The sequence below is a fragment of the Lycorma delicatula genome, chromosome 8 (genome assembly GCF_047948215.1).
Source record: "Lycorma delicatula isolate Av1 chromosome 8, ASM4794821v1, whole genome shotgun sequence".
In the NCBI taxonomy this organism is placed as follows: Eukaryota; Metazoa; Arthropoda; class Insecta; order Hemiptera; family Fulgoridae; genus Lycorma; species Lycorma delicatula.
In genome coordinates, this window is record NC_134462.1 from 135263603 (window position 1) to 135288721 (window position 25119).

Genomic DNA, 25119 nt, shown 5'->3' on the forward strand with positions numbered 1-25119 from the left:
TTGAAAGCGGCCTCATTATGGGATTCACATAATTGAAGACGACGTTGCACACTCTAAAGACAAGTTATAACATTCATCGAGGAACTGCAGCGATGCATCGTTCAATTTCGCTCTACAATTCGGGAACGGTGTGAGTATGAGTTTTTTTAGCAGCCTTAAGATATCCCCACAAGAAAAAGTCAGGTAGGGATAAATCAGGAGACCGAAGGGGGCCACAACCCCTTCGAAATCACTTGTCTATGAAAACACTGATCCAAGAAACTCATAGTGTTGTTAGCTATACGTACCTTAGCATTGTCCTGCTGAATCAACGTCAACAAAATTGATCATCGAGTTCTTCCCCATCTGACGTTACAAACGACAGAAAGCTACACGTTTTCCATTGTCTGTAGATAACAAATCGTGAACACCCAAATTCTGTACGACTGCATCTGTAAACACTTGCGCGTTGCCGTGCGGGTACTACCGATGGAGAGACCAGACCGGCTAAATAGGCGTCGCACTTATTGGGACTAACATAATATGCAGCTTGCACGTCGATCAACTTTTCTGGTGCTACCGCTTTCGGTCGACCGCTTTTGGCTGCATCTTCCGCATTCGCTGTTTCCTTGAACTTGTCGTAGATCCGCTTGATAGAAGACTTGTTTGCTCCATTCCCACCGTACTTTCCGTTGAAGGCATTCTTGGTCTGGGCATAACTGCCATATCTAATGTACTGGGAGACAATGAATATTCTCTGCTGTACTATGTAACCCATTTTTCCTCAATTAAACCAGAAAAAAAAGAAGGAAACATTCTACCATAAGGATGTGTCACTTTTAAATACTCTGTATATTTTAACTTATAAGTTAACATACAATTTTAAAGTAAATCAGTCCGTAAAAATATCATTCTACGAAGTTTGATTTTCTGTTGATTTCTGCCAGACTTTTTTTTAGAAACATTAACATGATAGAATCTACGTTTTAGAGATAAACAGTTATGTTTATATGTTCAAATAACATTCCTTTTCACCAAATCAACTAAACCATCTTGTCACACCGATCTACCATAAGATTTTGCTACAAATTTCTCTCCTCTTCTCTCTATTTTTTTTACTGTGACTTTCAATCCACCTAATTTGCAGTATTATCCTGAACAACCACAGTTTTTAAGTATGTTTTTGCTACTATAAAATGATACATATCTTACAGAACATTTTTTTTTTAAATTCCTTTTTAATTTTTAAATCTGTTGTTTCATGACAGCTTCTTTTCTGCGTGAATGCTTTCTTAGCTAACCCAAATCTACTTTTCTTGTCTACTCTATTTCATCTATCCTTTTTGATTTACATCTTAATATTTAATTCTCTATTGTTCTCTTTTCTATCGTATTTCATAAATTTGTTTTATGTTTTATTCGTATTAATTTCAAACCAAATTTCTCTAATATCAATATGACATGTCATTCAGTATCTTTTTCAAATTTATTTTTGTTTCCGCCAAAAAGAAAATGACATATAAACGACAAAGTGCATCCTTTTCTCTCTGTTTGTTTTTTTTTTTTTAAATTAGGGTTGTTTTACTTTGTCTTCTACTTTTATTATTGTTAGCTAATTTTTATCCGGATTGCAAATACCTGCTCTTTCTTAACATTTATGATCAATCTTCCTTAAATATTAAAAACGTTTACACTCTTTTATTACTATCTAATGAAAATACATTGGGATTAACATTCTTGCATGTATGTTTGCTTGGTTTTTTTTGTTCCACCGTAATATCTCAACGACTGAACCGATTTAGATGTATGACCCTGCGTTGGAATCCTTATCGGGAGTGTCATCAGGCTGTAAAAACATGTATATACGACCAGTTAGTTAAAATAAATTTTAAAAAGTATAAAAAATCTCCTCCTCTATGAATCATGAGACCTTGCCGTTGGTGAGGGGGCTTGAGGGCTCAGGGATACAGAGTAGCTGGACCGAAGGTGCAACCATATCGGAGAGGTATCTGTTGAGAGCCAGACTAAGGAATGATTCCTGAAAGAGGGCAACAGCTCTTTCAGTAGTTGTTAGGGGCGTGAGTCAGGACGACTTAAACGGCCGTATCAACATCACTCAGTCCTCTGAGTACTGCGCAGCTGAAAGCAATGGAAAACTACAGCTGTTTTTTTTTCCAAGAAAATGTGGCTCTGCATTTTCAAAAGCAATAATGGAGGCGCCTTCCTTGGTAAAATATTCCGGAGGTAAAATAGTCCCCCGTTCGGATCTCCGGGTGGGGACTACTAAGGAAGGGGTCACCAGAAAATTAAAAAATAACATTCTACGAGTCGGAGCGTGGAATGTTAGAAGCTACACTAGCACTAGATAGGGAATCTTGGAGAGCTGCATCAAACCAGTCAAATGACTGAAGACAAAAAAAAAAAAAATAAAAAAAAAAAAAAATCTATCAGATGAATGAGTCGTTTTTAAATAACTCGCATATTACGTATGAGATACGAAGTTTCCGAATCGTTCAGAATGAAGCGTTGAGATGCGAGTTATTCTAAACCGACTCTACATCTGATAAATTTTTTTCTGTTAGAAGTCTATCATTTGAAAGATCAAATTATCAAGTTTATTCATGTAAATAGGGGAAGTTGGCTACTCACAAGCGGCGATACAATGTGGCGAGAGCCGCACTGTCGGACCGTGTGGGAGTTCCTTGATGCGGTTGCTATGTTCAACCGACATCAGTAGTTTACTTAAGGGAAGACTCCTACCGCACAGCTGTCGGAAGCTAACCTAGAAATATATGGCTGACCACCAGCCAATTAAAGCTCCAAGCGCTTTAATTTGGTGGACAGGTACTTGCTGGCATTCAGCGACCTAGGCGTGGCAGCCAATTGCTGTCTAGACAAAGTAAATTTTATATATTTTTAGCAGTTGACGGGGTACGCTTACCCATTTTATGTAAGGAGATTACATTTTTAATGAATGTCCTAACACCTCAAAACGTAAGGAAAATTCAATTTAACCCCTCCCCCAATCACACCATGTGACCGAAAGTAATACCGTACCTTAGTAAGTTATAATTTTTTTTTTGAAAAATTAAATACATAGACGACAAAATAAATACTAACAGGCATTTTTAAGCTCTAATTTCACTTTCAAGTTAATGAAGAAAGTGTGCAATTTACTTATTAAAAGCTTACTGACTATAACTCACTTCATAGCAACGAATTTATTCATTAGTATTCAGTGAAGCACGCGAAAGTTAACTCTGATTATAAATTTCATAATATTTAATGATTAAAGGAAACTTTTTTAAAGAACAACTGACGGCAAAATTGTTTATGATTTTATTATTTCACGAAATATTTATAATGTAATTAAATCATATGTCTGATAACAGTCCTAGTTCTGATTTTTATAATTTCGAAATAATGAAAAAAATTTGTTCAATAAAATCATTAAAGAATAAGAGAATTAATTCGAAATATTTAATTTAAGGAATGCATTATTTGAGTAAATAATTATGTAAATTTAAACGAAAAAATAAATAATACAGGTTTATTTCATTGGCACTATTTTAAAACCTGTCAGTGTAGAAAAAATACTTTTGTTAAAAGAAACCAAATAAATTGGTGAATAGATATTTTAGATGACTGGATAATTTTTTTTTAAAAATCCGATAGAAGCTTAATTAATTAGTGACTTTTTCATTGGACAAAGTTTTATTTTGCTTAACGAGAAAATAGTTCTTTTGTCTGGTTAAGTAGAATTAGATATTGGCATTTGTTAGAAATAATTTATTTTATTTTAGGAAATCTATTTTTAAATTTGATTTTTCAAAATATTTTTACACCCTTAAAGGTTAATGGAGATTTTTGTATTTTTTTTTTTTTTTTTTTTTTTTTTTTTTTTTTTTTTTTTTTTTTTTTTTTTTTTTTATTATTAAATAAACTGAATAATGCATTATTAATTTTTTTGTTTAAAAAAAAAATGAAAACTCATTCTAACTTCTCAAAAGAGTCTTAAAATGCAATATCATATTTTAGATACAAATCCAATCCTTTATTTAGTAATCTCCAAACGAAACGAATATTGTCAAGATAGATTCAATTACAAAACAAATTGATGATGTCTCCTGGCGTAAATAATTTTTTTTTCGCTCATGATAATTATTATTAACATATTATAAATATTTTTTATTGAGTTTGGATAACATATGTGAAGATTTTTAATACCTAATTTATATGCATTAAAAAATTATTAATCTTGAAAATATTGTCGGTAAAGATTGCTGTTTATTGTTAAAAAATTACTTTATATGAAATATTCTGGTCCTTCAATTCTGTGGAGGCGAATTTCGCTCGCGCTAGTATGTCGAGAACGCATACGCTAGACGCATGGAACTAGAACCTATCGTTCCGGGTGATCGCAAACATCCTTTTGCACAAAGCATTTCAAAATCGCGTTAAAAATACCCCAGGACGCGCCGTTTTCAAGATACGACCTTTTTTTATTTAACGAAAGATATATCTGAGAAATCCCGTTTTTTATGTAAAATATAAATAAAATAATATCAGCTGTCAATAATTAGCTATCACAACTATAAAAAATTAAAAATCCACAATACCCGCTTTCGCTGAAAGTAATGATAACTGATTGATGCAGAACATCATTATAAATTTACAGCATTAACTGAGTAGCTGTTAAATTATAAAAACCAACAATAATTTTGAGGTTTGAATCGTAAATAATAATCATTGCATATATTAAATAACGATCAATGATATACACACATCGCTGAAAGTAATGATGACCTACATCGTCATCATAAATTTAAAATTAATCGTGCTGTTTGCAGTTAAAACATATGTTTTACTTAGAAACTTTTCAGTAAATCAAGTGTTTCAACATGTGAACAAACATTCATCATTGAAAGTAGCCGTTCTTTAATGTATTCGAATAAACCCGTGAAAAGAGACGTGGAGGTTCAATAGACAATTTCTTTGTTTTAGTTTTGGGGGCATCTCAGACCCGTGTTTTGCTACGTATTTTGCAGTAAATTCACTGTTTCAGTGTGAAAATTTAACTACAAACAAGGGATAATCGTGTAAAACACACGTTCAAATTGTGCGTCAAATTGATTCTAGAGGTTAAAGGTTAAAGTGGCTATTGAATGTAAACATTTAAAACTTTCCACGTTGTCAAAATGGTAGTCATTCTTATCACCTCACTTTTTTGTCCAATTTTTAAAAAAAAATATGTATGCTTAAAACCGCATGGGCGAAGTGAAAACTTGTTATGGTATCCTAATCGTTTCGAATTAATATACATCAGAAGTAGCATATAATGTTTACATTCAAAAGCCACTTTAATCTTTGACCTCTTTTTTTCGTTTTTTTGAGAAGAGCAGAAAATTCAAAACGACCAGGCGATACCACCGTGTATAAAAGTATCGGACATGGCGGTGTAGCCTGGTTGGCTACACCGCCAAAGGCTACACCTACAAAAGTAGGAATTGGATTCCTACTCCCTGCTGAAGTAAAGTGAAAATAAAATTTTAAGAATAAAAATATACCAGTCATATAACGTAACGTTTTCGAAAAGCTTAAAACTTAACCCCTCTCTCCTAAGTAAAGTTGTAAATTATGACGACCTAACGAAAAATTAATCTGAAAATATATTACCATCAATTTTCTTTTGTAATTAACATTTACGATGAAAATTTTTAAATTTTCAAAACTTATCACCTTCAAAACGTAATATTCCTTCAGTATCCGCTGAATTATTAAAAAATTTAATAGATCGTTTCCCCCTAATGTCCGGTGTACCATACCAAATTTTATGATTGGACGTTAAACCGTCCCTGAGATATAAAGCCAAATTGAACGTAGCACTAACATCCACCACTTGCTTACACACTGAATTTTTTTTGCACCAAAAAAAAAAATAGTTTTGGAGTTAGAATATGTAAAGAATTATAAAAATTCGTGGTTATTTTTACCAGTGTCACTGTGTTTCTTTCATTACTCGTATTTACTCTTTTATACATACAAAAAATAGGTAGTTTTTTTTTTTTACTTTCGTATAAATTTTGTTCTTAGTTCACCGGTTCGTTTGTACTTTTGTACACTTATGATGTGTGACTATATATACATATTATTGTACAGTGAAACACGAAATAATACGTCACTGATTCTATACAATACTATGAAAGTAAATTGCGCACGAAATCGAAAGATATTACAGAATGGAGTAAATGCCTTTCCTTGTGGTCCGCACCACTTCTCATACCCTCTCTTCGTCTAACAGGCTCAGACCTCCTGGCAATTTACACATCACGAAACAAGGTTTTTCACTACGTTAACTTTATTGTCATTTTAAATTGCCTACCTTTGATGTTAGTGGATATAAAAAAAAATAAAGGATTATGTATTTAATTTTTTTCTCTAAAAGATAAAAGAAAATTATGGAAAAAATAAAAAAGGAATTTCATATTCAAAATACGATTACAATTGAAATTTTACCGATAAAACTTATCGATAATATTTAATAAGTTGTTGTGCTTTCATTGAAAACGTTAAAACCAATATTAAAATAATTGTGTACAATATTTCATAATTAAAAACAATCTTTAAGATTTAAATGGTTTTAGGGCATCTTTATAATTTAATGAAATAATAACAAAATAAAAACTGCCATAAAATTGATTGATTTTCCCGGCTACGCCAGTGCAGTTGTGATTACTAAAATAAGTTAATTTTATTAATCATAGCCCGTTGGTATTGATGTGTAAGTTATTTATATAATAGTTTCCACTTACCAACAATCTTTAATAGTATGTTCAAGCGCTTTTGGATTACTAATCCATCCTCAGCAACATTGATGAGTCATATATTATATATTTACTTCACATATCATTAATTATACTAAATTGAATTTTAAAAACAAAAATTATAAACATAACAACCGACTGTCAAAATTTAAAATAATGTTAACGTTTCCGTCATGTCGGTATGTCTCAATTGTTATGTCATCAATGTTTCTGAGAATGAATTAATAATCCGAAAGCGCTCGAATATACTATTAAAGATGGTTGGTAAGTAGAAACTATTATATATAAAAAATTTACTAAAATAAGATTTAATCATCAAATTTCCAAATTTCAAATGAAATAGTTTTCGATCTTTTGGGCTTCCTTACTCTGTGGGAAAATTTTATTTATAAAAAAGTGATCGCCAACAAAAAAAAAATTACTAAAGAAATGTTTAAAAATATTGAAAAAATAAAAGTATAACTTTTATGAACATAATGAAAAACTTGTTCCTCATTTTTGGTCCGGAATATAATGTAGGTGCTAAAGAAACTTTATTCTTAATAGCTCTTTAAATGATGTAGAAAAATACTATTAAAAAAAAGTTTAATAATAAAAATTATAAGAGTTAGAGCGAAAAAACAGAATATATTTAGTGAAAATAAATATTAACCGTACTACACATAATTAATCAATAAACCCATTACAATAATAAAACAATCACAAACTGATAATAGTTATATTAATGAAATTTCGTTCACATTCCTACTAATTTTAACTTAAATAAGTTACTTATATTTAGGTGTTGTGCATTTATTACAAAACAATGCCACGTCAGGACAACATCTGTCGGGTTCCGCTAGTATGTATATATATATATTTTTTAAGCAAGAAATAATTTTTTTCTAAAAATGTGATTTATAGGTTAAGCTTAACAATTTTCTTAAGTAAACTTTTCTTTAAATCTAACACCCCCGTTTAATAAATGATAAAGTAAGAAAAAACAATTTTTAAAACACCTTTCTACATTTTATATCGGGATTTAAATTAGAAATTTAAAAAATTGCTGACATTTTTTTCATTGCTGTACATATGAAGTAACTTTCAAAAATTTTTTCAAAAAAATTAAAACCCAGGGGATATAGAGAAAAAGAAGAAAAACATTTATTTCAATTTTAAGAGGATAAGGATTGATTTTTTTTAAATGGATTATCCATTGTAGGTAATAAATTTTCTTTAATAAATATTTCTCTAAAATACCTCTAACGAAAATCGAGATTGGTTTTTCCCGATATCCTCCCACTTCCTTAACGAATCTTGAAAGAAAATTAATACGAACAATGTCCCATATATAGAAATATTTGAGCCAAATTTAAAGAAAATCGGTTTAGTCAATCCTGAAATATAAGACCAAAGGCAGCGTGACACTTAGACGTACGTATAACGGACCAGGGTAACGGATTTCTTTCAAATAAGAAGAAAGAAAGATAAAATAATAGCGAAAAGAAGAATTCAGAAGGAACTAAAAGGGATTTTTCTTCAGACTAACAGGTCAGTTTAACAATCTGTTCTTTGTAATGCAGGCAATGTCACCTCCAAAAGCTCTTGTTCGGCCAGAAGGGTTACCGGATCGGAATAAGAATCTGTAGAAAAACGTAAGGGCGCGGAAGATAAAAATTACTACGCTTCAACAATTAGAAGGGATGAGGCGGGTACTGGTTCTGCAGGCCAGGGGATATAAATACTGCCAGGGTCCAGCGGAGGGAGTCAGTAGTTCTGTTAGACCGTGTTCGGGGTAGTCGTGATAACAGAGTAATTTCGAAAGCGCAAGTTCAACGCGGTTGCGGTAACGTAGATGTCAGTAACCGGGTGATAACAACGAGTGAAGAATACGTTACGAGTATTCCAGTTTGGACAGTGGGTGAATACAAGATGTTTGTCTGTGAGTTATTGGTAAATAGTAGTCAAAGTAACAGTATTCTACTCATTCATGAGTAGGGTAGTTCTATTGTAAACAGTAAAAGTTATAATAATAGCAGAAAGTGAATTGTATGATCTTTAGACTGTTCTCTTTATTGTTATCTTCTTGTTAATGCATTATTAGTTTCTATCAGTCATAATGATAGACTGTATTCTGGTTTTTATCATTTAACTGTCTTTAAACAAATCTTCTCCTTTTATTTTAATTACAATTTTGTGTGTTATACGAGGGTAAGTCAATTATTATCCACAATTTAGTTACATTTTTCTTTGTTGGTAGTACTGTCATGTTGCAGATGTAGTGTTGTAGATGACGCATGCGTGGTTTAATTGTTGTTATGTCTGTACCGGTTTGATGCTGCTAGGTTAGTTCCATTATCGCTGTCCTGCCGTTAACCATGGCTGCTCCGCTTTCTGTTTCCAAAGAAGAGCAACGACAGTGATCCGTTTTTTGTGGTCGGAAGGTGTATCAGGGACCGAAATTCATCGAAGACTTTTGGTACAATACGGGAACAGTGTGTTGCCGCAACGGATTGTCTACGAATGGATTGAAAAATTCAAAAATGGTCGCACAAGTGTTACGCACGACGAAGGAGCCGGACGACCGTTTACCGCCACAAATGAGGAAAACATTGAGCGTGCACGTGACACGGTTTTCTTAGACAGATGAGTAACAATCGATGAAGTGGCTCATCGTCTGCAAATTATTCACGGCTCTGCCTACGAAATCATCTACAACAGACTTGGGTTTCATAAAATCTGTGCAAGATAGGTACCAAAATAACTCACACAGTCGCATAAACAAACGCGCTTGGACATCTGCCAAAAATATTTGGATCGCTACAATAACGAACGGGACATCTTCTTAGACAAAATAAACAGTGGTGACGAAACATGGATCCATCATTACGAGCCGGAGAGTAAACGGCATAGTATGGAATCGATACATCCAAATTCGCCGTTCAAAAAAGTTGAAGCCCCAACCATCCGCAGGAAAACTGATGCTTACGGTGTATTGGGACTCACAAGGCCCAGTACTGGAACATTATGAGGAAAGGGGTACGACAATAAACAGTGCTCGTTACAGTGAGATGCTTACTTCCAAGATGAAGCCTGCAATTCGAAGAAAATGGCGAGGACTGCTGTCGAAAGGTGTTGTGTTGTTGCAAGATAATGCCCGTTCACATACTGCTGAAACGCTCCAGAAACTGAACTTTGAAGTACTGGCTTATCTTTCGTATAGTCCTGATCTTGCCCCTTGTGACTACCACTTGTTTGGTCCTCTCAAAGAGGCATTAAGGGGCCGTCTATTTACCTCGGACGAAACAGTGAAAGAAGCGGTGCATTCCTGGCTGGCAGCTCAACCGCAAACCTTCTTTTATGAGGGTATCAGGAAGCTTGTGCAACGATGGACCAAGTGCGTTGAAGTGCAAGAGGACTATGTTGAAAAATGATGTACATGTAAGTTTCCTATTTGTATTCCAATAAATTTATAACTATATTGCGGATAATGATTGACTTACCCTCGTATATAAGTATTGTCGTTGTAGCAATAATTTTTTTTTTTTTTTTTGAGGTTTTTAGGGGCATCGACTACTTTTGTCATTAGCCCCATCCCACTTCAAGAAAAAAAAAAAAAAAAAAGTTCAGTATTCATTTTCATGAATCGAAAATGTTCAAAATTTGCATTCTTCTATAACTTATATCCAAAAAATTACTTTCTAGGCTTTCCTTTCGGCCATCCTTTCTTGCGTTTCTTCATTCTTCTGACGGCCTCAACCTCTGATGACAGCGTATCTGTAGTCTCAGACATGGCATCGTCTTCCTCTATTTCGGATGCCAGTGACGTTCTGAGGCTGACGTCTGGTCTCTTTTCATTTCGAATAAATCTTTCGCCTTTTACTATTTCCGTGGAAAGGGGCAGATGATGAGTCTAATTTTTAATAATAATAATATTATAATTATTATTATAATTAATTTTATTATTTTTATATTTAATACTTTTATTTATAGTCGCATCAACAGTTATACTCATAACGTCTTAAATGTAACTACATGATCTTAATAATAAGCACCAAAAACAAGAAACTATAAATACAAACCAAGCAAATCCGCTAAATATTATTTGTTTTGTTTAATATGTAGAGTATTAAATTGTATTTATGAGGAATTTGTAGCTTGTTAGTCTCTCATTATCCTGTTCGAACCGCGAACACGCTACAATATGTTTATTTAGTCTAGATGAACTAGTTGGATACAAAAAAGCAAAACTTTTCAAAAAAACTTTGGTTTGAGTATTGTACGTGCGCTTTTATGATTTGTATAAAATATTCGTGCTTTTTTAAAACGGTGAGATGCCATTCAAATTTTCAAATCGAGAATATGCAAATATCGTTTTTATTTACGGTTTTACTGACGGAAATAGCCGGGCTGCAAAACATGAATACGAACATAGATTTCCGAGTAGAAGAATACCGACTCATAAACATTTTCCTTAGTTTTCAGTAACTTACGAGCTAATGGATTTTTCCAACGGTTGCTTGTTCCATTAAACCTCCTGTAGAACAGCCTCTACTTGAATAAGATAATATTCAAATGATACAGCGCAGTTATTGACTCGATACTTGCCGAATATCAAATTGAACACGCACATCTCGTAGTACAGTTTGAAGAACACTTAAAAACTGTTGTTACACTAAAACACAGTTTTAGTGTTTCATCCTTATCTTTACTGTTTGGAACCTGTTCACAATCTTCAAGCAGGTAACAGTGAATTTAAAGTTTTGTCGATGGGTAGAAGAAAATCGAAATATTGCTAGTTACATTTTATTAACCGGTGAATCTAATTTTATAAGAAACGGAATATATAATTTAAAGAATAATCACAGGTGGCCAACTGAAAATTCAAATTCAATTAAATAATCAAACTTTCAAACCCGATTTTCGATAAATTTATGGTGTGGTATTACTGGGGACCAGTTAATCGGACTGTTTATTTTTTCAAAATCGCCATTCTAGTATTGTGTGCAAAGATTTTTTACAAATCAATCGCCAGTTCTGCTAGAAGATGTACTTCTTGAAAAAAGGCAGCAAATGTTATTCCAACATGTCGGTGCAACACCTCATTACTCACAAGACGTTAGACAGCAATTTAAACTTAATTTTTCCAGGATCAGTCGAGATGAGCCAATTGATCGGGCTCCTAGGTCCCTCGATTTCAATCCCTTGGACTAATACCTTTGGGTACATTTAAAGGAACTAGTTTACGCAGAAAAGGTTAATTCCAAAGAAGAATTATTTAACCAAATTTTAAACGCTTTTGAACGTCTTAATAACGGACCGTGTTACTACTAGAAAAGCTTCCTTTGATGTTATACGTCGCACTAGATTTTGCGTAGACTATCAAGGTCATTTTATTGACCACAGTATCTGTAATATATGAAAAATAAGATTAAATAATACAATGATTTTTGGTCTAAATCAATTCATTTATTTTTTGTTGTGTTTCTTCGGTAAAAATTGATTTTTTAAAACGTTTATATGATTTTTGCTGGACTTCATCACTGTTTTTATAATTAAATTCTCTATAAGTTTTTTAATAAACTTTACGCATCTATTAGTCATTTAAAGTTATTGTATTGCAAACGTATTAAAACGGTTTTCAGATAATAAGTTTGTCGGTTTTGCTTTGGATATCATGAAAACTACTGGAGATACAATTCTGGAACCTATTTTATTCAATTTTCAGATTAAAACCATAGTAAACCATTAATTTTACCCCTCAATTAACGTCCTAAAAATTTCAGTACGACCTCATTCACCGGGGGAGTAGGGCGAAATCTTTCGCTAGCCATAACGAAGCGTTTCCAGACCTATGTTTATGTGAACTTTTTTCATTATTTTGATGAGAGGAATACACCAGTGAAGTATGACGGTTGCTTCGTAGGATACTCTGTATATGAATTTTGAAGAGACCATTAACTCGTGTTGTGTAATGTTTTTTTAATTATTGGACGATTGTACAAGTTCAGATTTAATCGACGGTTTTTTTTAACGATTCGTCACTTTAATCAATCTACATAAGTTTATCTTTGTTTTTTGTATAAAATAAAATTTATCGTGAATATTTTCAGAAGTAGGATACATTTGTTTTCTTTTTATAGCTAAACCTTTTGGCCTACATTTTTTTATCTGATAAAAGCGCTGCACTATATCATAATCGTACTAGTAGTTGTGTTATGTATTCCAAGCCATTAGCATTACATCAACGTACTATCGTAATGTAATGTCGACATGATTTCCTAAGTACTCAACCAGCTATATCTGATCTTCAAAGCAAAATATCTACGGCGAGGTCTTCTATTTTAAATGCGATTTAGTTTCCGCCGACTGTTATATGCGACCTTCGGTTAATTAGATACGGTAATCAACCTGAGATGTAACTTTGATTGAGTCCACCATTTGTAACTAACAGATTAGATAAACAGATATTACGTTAATATTCAGTTAATATTGAAGAATTGAGAGGAGAGTGGAGGAAGTGTTAGGAGAAGACCAATTTGGTTTCAGGAAAAGTATAGGGACAAGGGAAGCAATTTTAGGCCTCAGATTAATAGTAGAAGGAAGATTAAAGAAAAACAAACCAACATACTTGGCGTTTATAGACCTAGAAAAGGCATTCGATAACGTAGACTGGAATAAAATGTTCAGCATTTTAAAAAAAATTAGGGTTCATGTACAGGAACCGCAACAGTAATAATTGAAGAACATAAGAAAGAAGCCGTAATAAGAAAGGAGAGTCCGACAAGGATGTTCCCTATCACGGTTACTTTTTAATCTTTACATGGAACTAGCAGTTAATGATGTTAAGGAAAAATTTAGATTCGGAGTAACAGTACAAGGTGAAAAGATAAAGATGCTACGATTTGCTGATGATATAGTAATTCTAGCCGAGAATAAAAAGGATTTAGAAGAAACAATGAACGGCATAGATGAAGTCCTACGCAAGAACTATCGCATGAAAATAAACAAGAACAAAACAAAAGTAATGAAATGTAGTAGAAATAACAAAGATGGACCACTGAATGTGAAAATAGGAGGAGAAAAGATTATGGAGGTAGAAGAATTTTGTTATTTGGGAAGTAGAATTACTAAAGATGGACGAAGCAGGAGCGATATAAAATGCCGAATAGCACAAGCTAAACGAGCCTTCAGTAAGAAATATAAGTTGTTTACATCAAAAATTAATTTAAATGTCAGGAAAAGATTTTTGAAAGTGTATGTTTGGAGTGTCGCTTTATATGGAAGTGAAACTTGGACGATCGGAGTATCTGAGAAGAAAAGGTTAGAAGCTTTTGAAATGTGGTGCTATAGGAGAATGTTAAATATCAGATGGGTGGATAAAGTGACAAATGAGGAGGTATTGCGGCAAATAGATGAAGAAAGAAGCATTTGGAAAAATATAGTTAAAAGAAGAGACAGACTTATAGGCCACATACTAAGGCATCCTGGAATAGTCGCTTTAATTTTGGAAGGACAGGTAGAAGGGAAAAATTGTGTAGGCAGGCCACGTTTGGAATATGTAAAACAAATTGTTAGGGATGTAGGATGTAGAGGGTATACTGAAATGAAACGACTAGCAGTAGATAGGGAATCTTGGAGAGCTGCATCAAACCAGTCAAATGACTGAAGACAAAAAAAAAAACGTGAATATTTATCTGCTGAACATTTCTCTCTTTTTTTTAAACATAAATAACTCTTACGAACAGATTTTTCAAAATATTTCTTATTCTATATTGACCTTCAAAAAAGTAATATGCTTCTTAAAATTTGTTATAAATAATATTGAAAATAAATCAATATAAATTGTTAATAATAATAAATAATATAAATAAATTGTAATAAATAAATAATTTTAAATAATAATATAATAATAAATTGTTATAAAATATTTTAAAATAAATCAAACCGGTTGTTTTTTTTTAAATTTAAACAATATACGTATTACAGCACATGCAGAAATAAAAAAAAAATCAATTAGATCAATTAATTAATTAGATTTATCCAGTATTTAAAATCGTTTAATATATTTTTTTATTTAAGAAAAAATCATAACTATTTTGCTTATGAGTATATTTTTATTTCGCAAGAACAAATAAGCTATATAAAGAAAAATAAAGAAGATATTTTTAAAATAAAAAGCCAATCTTAAACGGGTTGTGTATCAAACCATCAATAAAATGACCAAAAAAACCATAACTTTTTCTTTCTTATATAGATTGCGCTATAGCTTTAGAAAGGAAAGTATTATAATCGGTCCAGTTTGGGCAAAAACGGTTTTCACTGAATCTTGACGTTTTGACACGTAAGGAACCCAAAAAACCATATGGAAATTTACCGGATATTAATGTTCATATGTTCGGTGTTGACCTTTAAATCACCTTATATCTCAGAACTACTGGACTAATTTTGATCAAACATTGTTAGATTATTATATGGGACATATATATATATTTTTAGTTTTTATTGTTTATTTATTTTTATTATTATTATTTTTTGTTATATATACCATATATGGAATATTTCTATATGTGGAACATTAATACCATTAAATTTTCAATTAAAAGGTCAATTGGGTAGGCTGCAAATAGGGTTCACCCCTCAGAATCTCGAGATTTTGCATAATTAAGATTATATTTTTCTTAGGCATATCTGTTAATTACAAAATATTATTTGCAAAATCGCACTTCCTCCCTTAAAAATGTGTTGTAATCGTCTGCTATGTCGTGACGTCACAAGTGAACGGTACAATTAAATAAATGAATAATATTTAAATTGTAAAACAGTAACTCTGTCTGGCTGGGTCATGATCGCCCAGTCGACTCAGTACCTGGGGCGTTAAGCCTCGCGGCTACACCAGTATGCCGAACGTACAAGCGAAACTTGTTCTATGTAAGTTGTGAAATTACTTTAGTTTAGTTAGTTCCGACCGTCGCCGCTAGTATCGCCACACCCTCGCGAATTAAATACGGTATGCGCGTGCGCTTTAGTTAGAATCATTGAATTTTAACGACAAAAATATTATATTTAAATAAAATCGTAAATCTTTTAAATTAAGTCGTGTGTGTAAGCCTTTATCAGAAACTACTCGCTTTCCCGGAACACGTCTTTAGCTGCATAACGGGAAAGTCCTACAACTGGCGTAGCCGCAATGCTACACCAGCCTGGTGTAGCCGCGAGACTTAATGCACCAGGTACGGAGTCGTCCGGACGATCGAGTTCGAGACCCGGCCAGACCTAGTTACTTTTTTACACTTTAAATAATATTCATTTATTTAATTATACCGCTCACCTGTGACGTCAAAATATAGTAGGCAACTACAACAGAATTTTTAGGGTGGGTGTACGATTTTGCAAAAACATTTTTTGCTTATAATATCAAATGTGCGTAAAAATTATGACCTTAATTAGACGAAATTTCGAGATAATGAGGGTTACTTGGCTCTACAGCCTCACCCCCTTGGACATTTAAGTTGAAAATTTAATGGCATCAATGCCATAAAATATAGAAGTAATCTGACCAAGTTTGGCCAAAATCGGTCCAGTAGTTCTGGAGATGTACACACACGCGCGCGCGCGCGTACTACATACGCACATTAACATCTGTAAAATTTCCATCTGGTTTTTTCGGGTTCCTTAGGTGTCAAAACGTCAAGATTCAGTGAAAACCGCATACGCCTAAATTGGACGGATTAAAATATTTTTCCTTCTAGAGTTGTAGCCCTGCTATAGCACTTTCTAGACGGGAAGGTAATATACGTTTTACTCCCATTTACCAGTATATAACCTGAGATATGTAATTATTTCATTCCTTCAATTAAATCGTCTACAAATTTGATTTAAGTTAAAAAAATATGACGCTACATCCGGATTTACAAATCGAGAAAATTGATCTAACTATAAAATTATTTTTATTATTTTGAAAAAGTATAGTTTTTACTTTACATTAAAATTACATTCCTTTCAATTTTAACAATTTTGAAGCGATTATTGAAACTTACTATCAGTTGTAATTTACATACCAAATATCCCCTTTCATTTCCCATCATTTTTATAAGTAAATGGTTAAAATACTTTTATATTAAACCGTTTTACTTTAGTAAATAATTTATCAGTGGGGTAATTTTATATTAAATTTATAGCTAAACCGCAAACCTTTGAAGTTGACCGAATGAATTGTATAGGAAGAGAAGGTTATGATGCTATTGTTTTGCGTAGGTAGGTTATTGTCAAAGCAAAGAGAAGGGATTTTACTCGATCGGTGCCAACCATATCGACGTAGTAACAAAAGCGAATTTCCTCCTATGTTTGCCGTAGAGATTCAAATCGGTTGTCAACCCATGTCGTAATAAATGATATTACTCAATGCTTTATATCGCTATCATACGTACCATAATAGTTATCAGTCGGGAGTACGTATCCTTCTAAACAATTCTAACCCCCCCCCCAAATTAATGTTTTCGAACTATTAATAATATTTACCTTTTGTATTCGATTAAGATCGTTCTTTCAGTATCGTATATGTTTTAACGGTATAAAAACTTATAATCGAATTTTTATTAGTTATTACTCGTAAAGATTTATCTATTTAATTTAAATATTAATAGACTATATTTTATTTAACATAATTTTGTCATCTCTGTCTTTTTCAAATTTTTCTCAGTGATCTTAAATTAAAGTTAAAATGGTAGGTATATAGAAAATTATCCAAAAGAAAATAACATTGATTAAACATTTTTTAAATACATTATTTTTACTTCCTTGTACGAAGTAAAGAAAGTATTGTGATCGCAAAATATTTCCGTTTTCAGATTTCAACGGTAATATCCATTTTGACCATCCCTGAATCCATTTTGACTAGTTTCAGCGTGACGTCTGTACGTACGTACGTATGTGCGTATGTATTTCGCATAACTCAAAAACGATTAGCCGTAGGATGTTGAAATTTTGGATTTAAGACTGTTGTAACAGCTAGTTGTGCACCTCCTATTTTATTGCTATCAACTTGACCAAAAGTATCCAAAAAAAGCCCAAAATCCATTTTTTTTTAATTTTGGACTTTTTCTTAACTGCAGTATAAATAAGTCGGTTCAAACCCGACTTCATCTCCTTTTTTTTTAACTTTTTTTTATTTTAAATATATTGATTTATTAATAATTATTAACCTCTGACTTAAAAAAAAATACAATAAATAATAATTCAATAATAGCAATAAAAAAATTTTAAAAAATCACAAGTTAATGAAATAAAATTTTATGTACTTTTTATTTTTTTTTAAATGTATATATGTAATTTATTAGGAGTACAAGGAAATCATGTGGTGTCCACATCAGATTTTTTGTCAAGAAATTATGACATTTTGATAGGTCATCGATATTTATATACGTTACGATAAACTTTATATATCGATGTATCGATTTTACAAATCTTTTGTGTTATGCGCTCCTCACTCTTTTTACACGACTGCCCTAAAAGGAGTGTAATGTATTTATGGTGTGTGTATATATGTTTTTCCCATTGTAGCAGCTCAACGACTGAACTGATTTAGATGTATGACCCCACATTGGAATCCTTACGTTATCGGGAGTGTCATAGCCTATATAAATAAATATATATATATACACATATGTTCTAAATAAATTTTGTAAAAATTAGAAATTCAAAATTGTCACCCGCACGCTCTTTAATTATTCTATATTAAAGAGCAATGTTTGTCACCACCACACCTAACGGGCTTAGAATGCGCTCATTTATAATCAAATGCGAATTTAAAAAACTGTACGCAGAAGACATCCTATGTTATATTTTATTTTTTTTTTAGGTTAGGCCAACTGTGGATCTCACAAATATTATTTTCTCGCAATATTCGTTTATTCTTTCACCTTTTTTGGTCTTTCTATCCTCCGACCGTCTCACATAGAAATGATTCTTTTCGTTTTCCTCATCGTTTCATACTCAACTTTGTAAATTTTTAGTCTGAATAGCTTTCTCTCTTTGACTTCCTGTTCTTGGATCCCTAGGTTGTGTAATCCTTTCTTCGTTTATTGTAGGTACCTATGGTTGCTCGTTTTTTCCAGAGTTTAATGAATATTTAGTCACTCTTCATCCATTCTACCGTCTACTCCTTCTTATCGCTTTTTCAATACCCTCTTTTTCGTCATACAGTTCTTGGTTGGATTTCAATCTTCGTGGGAACCACGACTGTTCTCAGTCTTCTCTCTACTTTCTTTAACGGTTCCAGGTTCGTAATGTGTAAACTTTCACTTTCGTATAGTACGATTAGTCTCACCTCGGTGCGTAATATATGAGTTTGGCCCTTCTTGAGAGGTTCTTTTCATTGTAAATATTGTTGGTCAGGAAAAGTAATTTATTTAATTCTTTACTTTTCTCTTCTACTGCCACTCAATCCGTACAGTTGTATTTTATTGTTTCCCCTAGATATTTGAAACTAGACAACATTTAAAAATTCTGCATTCTGTGCTAATTTTCTTTTTGGAATAATTTTTATGCTGGGCATTATTTCTAATTTTGTTTTCTTTAAGTAAATGTTATTATATTATTAAAATATAATAACTCTCTCTATGAATCGCCTTTAAAGACGGCCGAGAAGACGTCTACGACGAGAAACGGTCCGGGCGCCCGTCGACGACTGTTACGGATGCTAATATTGATTGTGTGAGTGCTTTATTGAACATTGATCGGTGTCTAAGTATTCGTGCTATTGCAGAAAAATTAGGAATTTTGAAAACGCACGTTCATGAAGTTGCCATTCAACATTTACAATGTTCAATCATGTGTGGTGCAGAATCATGATTCTGCACCACAACAACGCTTCGTCTCTCGCGTCGCTCGCTGTTAGGGAGTTTTTGACCGGACAAGGCATAACCACGCTTCCCCAACCACCATACAGCACCGACCTCTGTGATTTCTTCCTGTTTCCGAAAATGAAACGGATGTTGAAAGTACACCGTAGAAGACGTCAAAGGGCCGTGACGAAAGAACTTAACGAGATTCCAGAAAAGGATTTCCGAGACGTCTACAAACAGTGGGAAACTCGCTGCTTTGTCGATGCCCAAGGTTCTTATTTTGAAGAATACTAGGTGTATTGAAAGATTATGTCAAATAAAGTGGTTTTCTATACTCAGTTTCCTTATTTTGCTCAGGAAAGACTCTGTAGAAAACTGTTGCTTTAATTTTGGACCCGTTGATTATAAATTCAAAAATTGATTTTTTTAAAATTTTAAAATGTTATAAATTCTAGAATTTTATTTCGATAACTATTTTAAAATTTTGATTTCCATTCTAGTTTCACTCTTATCATTATAGTAAACAAACAATTTTATTTTATTTTGTAAATTTAAGAAGGCGAATTACAAAAACAAGCACTAATTCAAAATGCTTAAGTGATATGCTGTAACCTAAAATAAAACTCATTTTATACCAAATTTAGCGTAGATATAAATTAATATATACATTTTACGTTTCAGACTGCTGAGGAATACCAAGTTGAATACGATTCACGTCGCGGGAAAGAATATTCACGCTTCCACGGTTATACGTACGATGGTATCTGGGCTGTGGCATTGGCAATCCAAAATGTAGCGCACAGAATCCGCCACTTCCACAAGAACCAGACAGTTGTTGACTTCCGTTATCGTGATCCCTTGTGGGAGCAACTCTTCCTGGAAGCCTTGAGGAATACAAGTTTTGAAGGTGTCACTGTAAGTATTAATTATTGATATACTTTTTTTTTATTATGTAATATGATTCGTATAAATCTCATTTAAGAATAAGAATATTCAATATTTCTTCGTAAAATACTTGTAATTATTCTAATATTTTCAACTGTTTATCCTTGTTTACATAGATTACCCTTCAATTTTTTGAAGAAAACACGTTCAATTTTCTTCCACTCTTCAATTTCTTAGAAGCCGATATTGTTATAATTAAGCTTAGACGGTGTAGGGGCAGATGATTTTAGTTTTGAGATGGTCAGAAAATCCATATAGTAATGTAAAATCAATAGTATATTTGATCTTAATTGTATTTTTTCGTTTAATAAATAGGTTTTTCGTTTTAAATGTGTACGTATAAAATATTAACACAAACCAAATCTACTGGCTAATCGCACGCTAGATAAATCAAATCAGAACAAACTTCATCAATAACAATTTCACCTTCACAAAACGACATTGGTAATTTATAATACTATCAAAAAATATGTTAAATAAAACACAAAAAATCTTTTCTAAAAAGACATTCCAAAAATACATATATTTAAGGCACATCGGTTTGAATCCGACTTCATCACTTTTTTTTTTAATTTAAATAAATTCATTAATTGTAAATGAATTTACTGATTGTAAAAAAAAATGTTCGCAATAAATAATAATAAAAAAAAAAAAATATATGATAAAATATCAGAAGTTAATAATGAAATAAAATTTTACGTACTTTTCATTCTAAAAAAATATGTATATGTAATTTAATAGGCGTTCAAGGAAGTCATGTGGTGTCCACATCATATTTTTATTTTCATTTTACTAACTCAATTTTTATATAAATTTATTTAAGGGTTTTAAGTAGCGATTCAATAATGGAATAAGCTGCCACAGAGGAAGGATTCAACCTGACTGACGCCTGGCGTCAAGAATAGACCACAAGCAGAATAACCATACATTACTCCACGTACTACTTCCATGTATTACTCAAAAGCCGCCGGGTTTTGACTTTCCACGTTAACAAAATAGGAACTCGGCATGGTAGGTGCGCCTATTTCCTGTATAAATGGGGATAAAACACCGACGCCCCTTTGCGAGTGGTGAAAATCAAACTATTAAACACATCACAGAAAATTGCCCTAGGGCAGCTTATGAAGGGACTCCTGAAGATTTCCTGATGGGGACTTGAGAATCAGTAGCTTATATTAATATGTTAGATGTTTGTTTGTAATTTTTGACTGTAATTGGTGTTGTGTCACGCTAAATAAATGGAATTATTACAATTTTCATATTTTTTTTAACTACATAGATTTAATGGGAATCCTCGGTACGGTTTATTTTTCATCGCTTTCAAATTGTTTTATTTGATTTATACACATATAAGATATATTTTTCTTTTTCCTGTTTAGCCTCCGGTAACCACCGTTTTAGATAATACTTCAGAGGATGAATGAGGATGATATGTATGAGTGTGAATGAAGTGTAGTCTTGTACATTCTCAGTTCGACCATTCCTGAGATGTGTGGTTAATTGAAACCCAACCACCAAAGAATACCGGTATCCACTATCTAGTATTACCGGAGCATAATTTTATAACTTAAAATAATATTTAAACTTTAAATACACGTTGTGTGTGCCAATAGAATTTATTTAAATTATACTTTTTGTAAAATATTAGTATATTGAATTGATATAAGTAATCGACACAATAATTGATTGATAAATACACATAAAAAATTAAAATAATGCAAAAAGAATAATAATATATAAGAAAACTGGGTATAATATGAGTTTAAAAGAAAGTGAATGCGAAGTTACGTCGTGCTATATTACTGAAAAGAATTGCAGTCGAGTTATTGTTACTATAATAAAGGGATCTCTCTTTTTCAACAAATTGCTGATTCTTCACAATAAATGCTGAACTGGTAAAATAGAATTGTACGATCTTACAGAAATAGTAGTATTTTCTTTCGATGCAAAGAGTTAAATGAAATAAAACTGTATCTTTAAAGTACTATTTTTATTTTCACTTAATATAAAATTAAAACTACCGTTTTAGGTTTAAATTAGTACATATGGAGATATTTATGTATATATTATGAATATATATTTATCATATGATTTTATAATATATTTATTCATATATTACTATATGACATTACTAATGTCTTTCCTTCCATAATTTTTGTTAATCGTTTACATAGATCTCATAAAAAAAAAAAATAATTCCAAAAACTTCATGGAAAAGCTTTTTTCTTTGCTTTATGAATTAATTCAACACAAAAACTCGAATATGAAAATGGAAATTTTGTAATGTATGAAAAAAAAACATGTCTGACCGGGATTCAAACCCGGGATCTGCGAAAGTACAAGATGCCCACTCCGCCACGGAGATCGGAGAGAATTACTTTATTTAAACATTTCTTATTTTACAATAATTTTTTTCTTTAACTTTCTACAAAAAAGAGCAAATTTTCATTTTGATCTCTGTCTGTCTTTCACTCTCTCTCTCTCGCTATCCCCCCCACTCTCACTCTCTCTCTCTTTCTCTCTCTCTCTCTCTCTCTCTCTCTCTATGTTTGTGTGTGTGTATGATATAGTGTTATATATGTACTTTTTAATCAGTATTCTCTTTAATTTAACTTGAAGATAACAGTCATCAAAAAAATTCAATAAATTAAACGCTCTAGTAAAAAAAAGAATTCTTGAAATTATATAAAACATAAAGCCAAACAGTTTACTCGACATTTTACTCGAAATCGTAGGCTTTTTCACACACATACTTGTGCATATTGTTGACAAAAGTGTTGAAATCGCGATTTCTGAGTAAAAAAATTACTTTTGGTTAAAAAAATTAATGAGAATAAAAAAAATTAATTTTTATATTTACTGAAATTAATATTCAACCAAAAAGATTTTCACCGCATAACTTATTTTTATATATATACGAGTATATATATATATATATATATATATATATATATATATATATACACACACACACAACTACATACACATAGAGTGTCCCACGAAGAAACGGAAAAAAATTCTCGACATGTTTTACTGATGAAAATTATGAAAAAAGTTCATATAAACATAGCAAACGCATTGTTTTCGAGTTACGGCTAGCGAAAGACTTCTCCCGGATTTCAGCTCTTCTAACAAATCGGAGCCCTACTGTAATTTTTGAGACCCAAATTAAGGAATAACGTTGGTGGTTTCTTAAGAAATTTGAGCTGGGAAAGATAATTCCAGTTCCCAGAACTGTTCCAGAACAGTTCCCAGAACTATAACTCCAGTAGTTTTTAAGATATCCGACGTAAAACACAAAATTTTCTGTCGAAAAACAAGTTTTTTAGGTTTGTAGTACAAGATTTTTGTTAAATGATTAATAAATGCGGAAGATTTGGTAATAAAAAGTGTTGACAAATTAATTATGGGAAAATTAATGTAAATACAGCCAATAAAGATAAATCTTTTAAAAATTAGTTTTATGTTGAAGTAAAACAACGAAAATAACTAGAAAATCGTATTATTTTTTTGAACTTAATAACTATTCTTAGCATAGCAAACAAAAAATAAAATACATGAAACGGTAAGTGGTAACAGAATGACAAACCTCAGTTACAGTAATTGTTCGAAATTCCCTCTTTCACAATGTACAGAACACTCTGCCCGAGGTAAAATATTTCCGGTGGCTTTCCGTATCATTTCAGGATCGTTTCGTATAAATTCAGTAGCATTTCGTTTTTTAATGAGTAACTCTTCTTTAGTATTAACTTTTTGTCGGAATACTGTTATTTTCATATTGTCCTAAATGAAGAATCCAGTGGCGTTTAAGTCAGGTGATCGTGGTAGCTAATCGATCGGCCCACCGCGTCCGATCCAGTTTAAGAAATTAGCATTCAAATTATTTCTAGCTACTAAAGAAAAATATGGCGTTACACCATCGTTCTGGAAAATCATTTGCAATCTAATTCGTAAAGTTACATCCTCCAAAAGAGCCGGAAAATTATTTTTCAAGAAATGAAGGTTTGCATCTTCCGTAAAGTTTTCATTGAAAAGAAACGGTCCCACAATTTTGTCTTAAATAACGCCACACCAAACATTAATGTGAAATTTATGTTAGAAATTAGTTTCCACAGTACCATATGGATTGTCTTTCATTATGACAACTTTTAGAATTGAAGACTCCGTTTCTCGTAAAATTGGCTTCACCAGTAAATAAAATTTAATTTACCTTATCAGTTTTGACTAGCGAATGGCAGAGATTTAACCTAGGCTAATCTATAGGGCGCAACCTTCTACAGGCGGAAACTATAAAGATTTTCTTTCCGTAGGATGCGTCACATTTTGTTTTTTTTTTTTGACAAACCAGTGCGACATGAAATTCGCCATGTAATAGTGCCTGGGGTACGCTGAATATACTGAATCACATGATGTTCAAAATTAACACTTGGCTTTCAACAAAAAACGAACAAACACGTTGGAAACGACCCTTTCGTACACCGAAGAAAAAGTTTGTCTATATTTGGAATCCGCCTCCCAGGATATTTTTTCTGATACTGAAGTTGAGC

The 25119-nt window shown here is 32.2% G+C and overlaps 1 protein-coding gene and 1 pseudogene across 1 annotated transcript in view; both read left to right on the top strand.

The window, feature by feature from the left end:
- GABA-B-R2 (gamma-aminobutyric acid type B receptor subunit 2) overlaps positions 1-25119 on the top strand; it is a 664115-nt gene that overhangs the window by 547686 nt on the left and 91310 nt on the right. Inside the window, exon 6 of the mRNA XM_075374208.1 lies at positions 20309-20542. Coding sequence (XP_075230323.1) covers positions 20309-20542 — 234 coding nt within the window. The remainder of the gene's footprint in view (positions 1-20308; positions 20543-25119) is intronic.
- LOC142329624 (U5 spliceosomal RNA) lies at positions 10621-10728 on the top strand (annotated as a pseudogene).